Source organism: Zeus faber (genome assembly GCF_960531495.2).
Source record: "Zeus faber genome assembly, chromosome: 15".
Classification (NCBI taxonomy): Eukaryota; Metazoa; Chordata; class Actinopteri; order Zeiformes; family Zeidae; genus Zeus; species Zeus faber.
Window position 1 is genome coordinate 23817055 of NC_137194.1, and position 6000 is coordinate 23823054.

Consider the following 6000-nt stretch of genomic DNA (forward strand, 5'->3'; position numbering starts at 1 on the left):
CTCATCATCCAACACACACACACACACACACACACACACACACACACACACACACACACACACACACACACGCACACTTATACACAGCTTCAAGGCCCTCTCACCATGCTTATTAATACTCCAAGAACCATTCTGGTAAGTATCGTGGAAAGTGTCCTTCTGAAAGTATTTTTAGTATCTTATCGAACATCCAGCATATTATTGGGTTGGCGTTATTACAATGGAACTTCACAGATTAACCCCAGGGAAAAGCCTCGCTCATATTACCAAATTTAGGGTTCTTAAATGGGCTTCTCTCTAAGAGCCACTGTGTAATGGGATTCACATTGCACTGCTGTTCACGAGATAAGAGGGAGACTGTGAAATTAGCCATTATGGTGTATGCATGTGAGGGTGTGTGTGCACTCACCTTCCTGCAATACACATACTCTTGAGTGTGTGAGTTGATGGTCACTTGAGCACCTGTTTATCTTGGTAATAAGAAATGCGTCAGACTATTAGCATCTCGGGAAAAAGTCAATGGCTCCCATTAAATTCCTGGATGATACTGAGTTCACGGGAGGGGAACCCAATATGGTTTTTCCCAGAAATGCTTTTTAAATTAGGACGGAGGCAAGCCGGGAAAGATATGCAAATGAGGGGGGAGAACGCGATCCGTTCCTCCGCTGATAATCAAGGGGTGACGGATAGTCTGAAATGAATGAGACAACCCCCCTGTTTTTTGTTTTTTTTTTCTCCTCCAAGTGTCTCTGACTGTGGAGCATACAGACCCTAGTCCGGTTATTGTCATCTGGAAAACACATGAGCCATGGATATTATTCTGAGCTCAGTTTTTTTTTTTTAAATAAGGCAGCAATCTTCTCAATTAAGAGGAGCAGGGTTTGAAACCCCTTAGAGGTCGCAGGCCGAAAATGATGAATGGCTTTTGTTGGAGCGTCTAAGGTTGGACACAAAAAGAAAGAGTGTGTGTGTGTGCGTGTGCATGTGTGAATGCGTGTGTGAGTGCGTGCGTGCGTGCGTGCGTGCGTGCGCTTTTGCATGTCGTTGCGTGAGCCCCGGGGGTTATATGGATGGAGCAGGAACTGGAATGGAGACAGAAATACTCATAGTCATAGCCATAGTCCCCTCTACCTCCAGCTATGCAGAGACAAACCAGCATGAACAGGGAGCACAGTTATTCATATAAGCATGAATACACACCGTCAGACACGGCGACGGGCTCCTACAGAGGCTCCCACAAACACGACCAGATTCTAGAAATAGAAAAAATGACATTTTAAAGGCATCGGGACTTTTTTGCAGCTATACATGTATACACTTATGTGACTTTCTCTTGTAAACATTTATGTGAAAAATATTGAAAACAACATCCATTTAATGATGTTGCTTTCTTTTCATTTAGCCAAATATATATTAAAAGTACAAATGTTAATGTAACAGTATTGCTTTGATTGAAGAATAGAAACCCGTTATAAAAACATTTCTTAAGGCCATTCTTCCACGGTCACAGCCCAATCCTTGCATTATTGCTGAGAGAGGCCACCAACAATGAAAACGCCACATAAAGGAGCACATGCATAATGCAAAATCATGAAATGGGTGTTTATTAAACTGTGCCAGCTCAAAGAATTGGGCCTTTTTTTTTTTTTTTTTAACCCATCTTACGGATCACCACTTAAATTTTCTACCAATCAACCCACAAAAGGGATAGTGGTGACATTGAAATCATGGCTATTGAATTGTGCGTCAATCACAGCTCATCTGCACTGGCTGTTGATGTGTAAATCCTCTAGGTAGCTGCACAGTCAGCCTTCCTACTGTTTTTTTTTTTTGTATCTATTTTTTTTGTTTCTCTCCCTCTTCTGTGTCTTTCTCTCTCTCTTCCTGTCTTTCTGTCTTTCTCTCTGCAATGTTGGCACTTGGGATACATAACAATGAGAACACCGGCTTCGGGAGCAAACACAATTGTCAGGGGACCAGAGATCTGTAGACTGTGCACTGCGGTAGTTTCCATGCACAATGAGAAGGGGTAATTAATATGGGAGATTAATGGGGCAAAGTAGGGCTAGGCGATATGAACAAAATATCATATAACGTTCATATTATAAACGCAATGACAGCAGGGTATTTGGTATTTGATGCTCTCCTCTTCTCCTCTTTTGTCTGTAATGTTACGTCACTTTTTAATTTTTTTTATTAAATTATGTGACCCTCTTAAAAAAATACAATTTTCATGTTTGCCTCACAAATTCTGTATTGTACTGTTTGCAATATGGAAGAAACCAATCTTTGCATAATTGTATACATTTATATTTAAAACAAATGTATACTCTCCAGCCCTGAGACAAAGATGGTGATGACAACTATGACAGTCATGACAGCGGTGGTGGTGGTGATGATGATGTGATGATGGTGGTGGCAGTTGCAGTGTCACTGTTGAAGATTATTGGAGTTGAATGATGTTACCAATGATTTGATAGTGATAATAATGGGTACGATGATGATATCCCCCCCCCCCCCCACCCCCAGGCCTGCGGGCCCCTCTCGGCCGTGCCGTTGGAGAAGATGGACAGGATGAAGATTATCAAGCGGAGGCTGTCCATGTCTCTACGTAGCGCTCGGCCCGTCGACGACTCCTTGTCCGAACTGGCCGAACAGATGACAATGGATGAGCCTCCGGTTGCCAGGGACAATGGTGAGTGGCCGTGCACATACACATGCACATATTTAAATACACACAGGAGCAGAAATGTGATTATATATGTATAGCTACATACTGTACATAGCACACACATAGTAACTACATATATAGTACACACAAAACATAATCCACAAAAGTAGAATGTAGACACGCACGCGCACGCACGCACACACACACACACACACACACACACACACACACACACACACACGCGCCTTGATCGGAGCCATCTAACCCAGTGAACCATTTTAACCATAACTGTCTTACCACTCGTCATCTGCACCCTCCACCTCAGCGTCATCATTTCACTGGGCACAGGGGGACTTTGGCCACAGCAGATCCGAGACCAGGTCACAAGACATGTAGTTGGATGTATGTTTCAGTTGATTCATAAAAATACACAGTGCACTCAATACACGGCGTGTTCCGAGCCGTTTGCTGAAGCATCTCACACATCTCATTTGCTGAAGCCACAGAGCTGTTAGAGGAGCGGGAAGACGTAACAGCGTCGCTCTTTGGGTTTCTTTGCCACCTGCTGGGCGTCTCTGCGGACTGCAGCCCTCGTTGTGGAGAATGCAGAGAGTCACTTCACCTGAGAGGCGGTGCGTGCGTGGGCGCGTGCGTGGGCGCGTGCGTGGGCGCGTGCGTGGGCGCGTGCGTGCGTGTCCCACGCCGCTGTTTCAGACAGAAACCAGGTCAGAGGGGTAGTTACCTCACCCTCATCAACTGCCTCCGTCTCATGCAGAAGAGAAAGAGAAACATGAAGAGGGAGAGAGCACAACATGAATGTACAATTCTAGCCACACTTCCACTTCCAGTGTGTTTTATTTTCCTCCTGAGTCCACAGAGGCAGTTTGGACACAGTCACGCAGGAAATGTTTAAAAGGTTCCTTGTCACCGTCGTCCCCCTTTTTCAAGGACTCCTGACTTCTCCCTATTTAATTTCACCCCCGCAACTTCTCTCTCCTATTTTTATCTCTCTCTCTTTCTCTCTCTCTCTCTTTCTCCCCCCCCCCCCCCCCTTTGGTCTCGAACAGCCCAGGTCACGTCGGTTCGTTTTCTTGAGCAGAAAACCAGTGAAAGCAGGAGTGAAGGGAGGGAAGAAGAAGAGAGAGAGGAGGGATGAGATAGGAGAGGAGCTTGAGGAAGTGATGTAGAGAGTGAAAAGTGTGACATTAAACTTTAACTACACCGCTACATCCTCTACATCCTGCACGCCCCCGGCTTTGCCCTCTCTCTCTCTCTCTCTCTCTCTCTCTCTCTCTCTCTCTGTCTGGAGTCTCCGCCCAGTTGTGTTATCTAGCAGTGGGCGCAGTTAAAATCGTCCGTGGCGTTAATTAGAGAGGGTGTAGGAGCTGACGTGGACCTGCAACTGCTCCGTCACCGTCACCTCTGAGAGGGCGCCGCTCCATCCGAGTGGAGGAGTGATTGTGCGACGATTGCGGGAGGAATGAGGGATATTGGGCCTCCCATTATTTTTCCGGGATGTGAAAGAAATTGCGGAGTATTTTAAACGGAGGCTGCATTGTACACATGCACATACGCACATATGCACAAGTGTAACTGTGGCAGTCGGCACACACATGCTGCAAGGTTTATTATAGCCTTTGCATCGGGTTTTGCGAGGAAAAGTGGAGACTGTCCTTGAGGTGGAGCTTTTTAGAAGTTAGGGTGAAACGAGAATCATCTTTGGAATCGGCCATTTAAAGGTATCGGTTAATCCCCATGGTCTGTCACGGTTTATCCCGCTGTCTGTCACTGGCATCATTGCATATCACGTGCACGTCTCACACATCACACTTCCATCGGGGTTGTTGTAATACTGCGACCGCGCTCGCTCTGTCAGCGGCTTGCGGCTCCCAGGAAAAACCAGCAGGCACCATGACGGCATGCTGCTTTAAGGTTGTATTATTATGATTTCCTTCAACTGTCGGTGACCAACCGTTATGAAGATCAGATACACACTGCAGACCACTTTTTTAAGTAACGATAGCATGGTCTGGTATCTCAAAAATTAAACCCCATCCAAACACCATAGCCCTTCACCAGAAACAGGTCAAATCCTACTGATACAACCTTTAATCCAACCACTGTTGTCCTTCAACTTTTCTGTTTCCGCACATGCCTCTCAGTCTGGAAGTAGATCAATTCTGCTCATTTGCATGTCTCATTCAATTGTCACGGTTTTTTTTTTCTATTGGTTTTTTTTTTTTTTTTTACCATTTTTTACCATCTAGAACTACTCTGTATGCCACACATGTACACACTTCTCACACTCCTGAACCTACCCCTCTCCTACTTGGTAAGCTACTGTTGTTATGACTGTTCCCTGTTGTGCTGCCTCTCTGTGACCGTGTGTCGCCTTCTCTTCCTCCCTCTGACCTCCCTTCTCTCCATCCGCCTGTCTTTTTCCATCCCTCTGGCTCTGATCATTTTATCCCATGTTCCTGTCAACTCTGGCTACCTTCCTCCTCCCCTTACCGCACTCTTTACATTCTCCCCTCTCCCCCCTCTCCCTCCTCTTTTCCACTGTCCTACAACCTTGGCAATGTTTTCTTTTCCCTTATCTCTTCCTCCTCCTCCTCCTCCCCCTCCTCTTCTGTCCATCACCCGTCTCCTCTGACCGTTTCCTCTTGCTCCCAACTTCTCTCCTCTCGGCCTCTGGTGCCTCCTGTCTGTCACGCTGGGTCCCAGAGCCCATGGTGGTGTGTGCAGTGCACCCGCCCGCCTCGCACAGCGCTCCGTCCTTCTTGCGGCAGTACGCCGGTCAGCTGGGCCGCACCACCCTGCGCAGGGAGCTGGAACGAGACAGACCCTACCTCAGCCTGCACAGGACCGGATCCCTGGGTATAACCATACATGTGGGACATGTGCACAGAAATCGCACACACTCAAGAAAAATTAGGCCTTGACATGTAAAAATATGGGAAAACTCACACACTTGGGGTGGTGCACAAAAACCAACACTGGCATCGGATGTCGCTCCAATACCAGGTTAATATCACATCTGATATCAAAGACGTGAGATATTAAAGAAAAAAATCGTAAATTTCTTTTTTGACCCATAGAGGCATTTTAGATGTTTTTGTCCGCTTATTTTCTCTAGAAGGCGAAACTGGAATATACTGTATGTCATGATGTTATCAGATGATTTTTGAAATTAAGGACTTAAGGAAATGAAGGAATCATTATATAATTATTGGCAGTTTAAAAGTGGTATGGTAAAAGTGGTAAAACTGGTGCATACCTACGCCGCGAGCACACACACACACACACACACACACACACACACACACACA

General features: G+C 46.0%; 1 protein-coding gene across 3 annotated transcripts in view; it reads left to right on the forward strand.

The window, feature by feature from the left end:
- Positions 1–6000, forward strand: part of LOC307241771 (cyclin-dependent kinase 17-like) — a 41188-nt gene that overhangs the window by 4349 nt on the left and 30839 nt on the right. For all 3 annotated transcript variants that reach the window (XR_013844569.1, XM_080015991.1, XM_080015992.1), the window contains exon 2: positions 2530–2695. Coding sequence is in view for 2 of the 3 variants with exons in the window: in XM_080015991.1 (XP_079872117.1) it covers positions 2566–2695 (130 nt within the window). In the remaining variant the exon portion in view is untranslated. The remainder of the gene's footprint in view (positions 1–2529; positions 2696–6000) is intronic.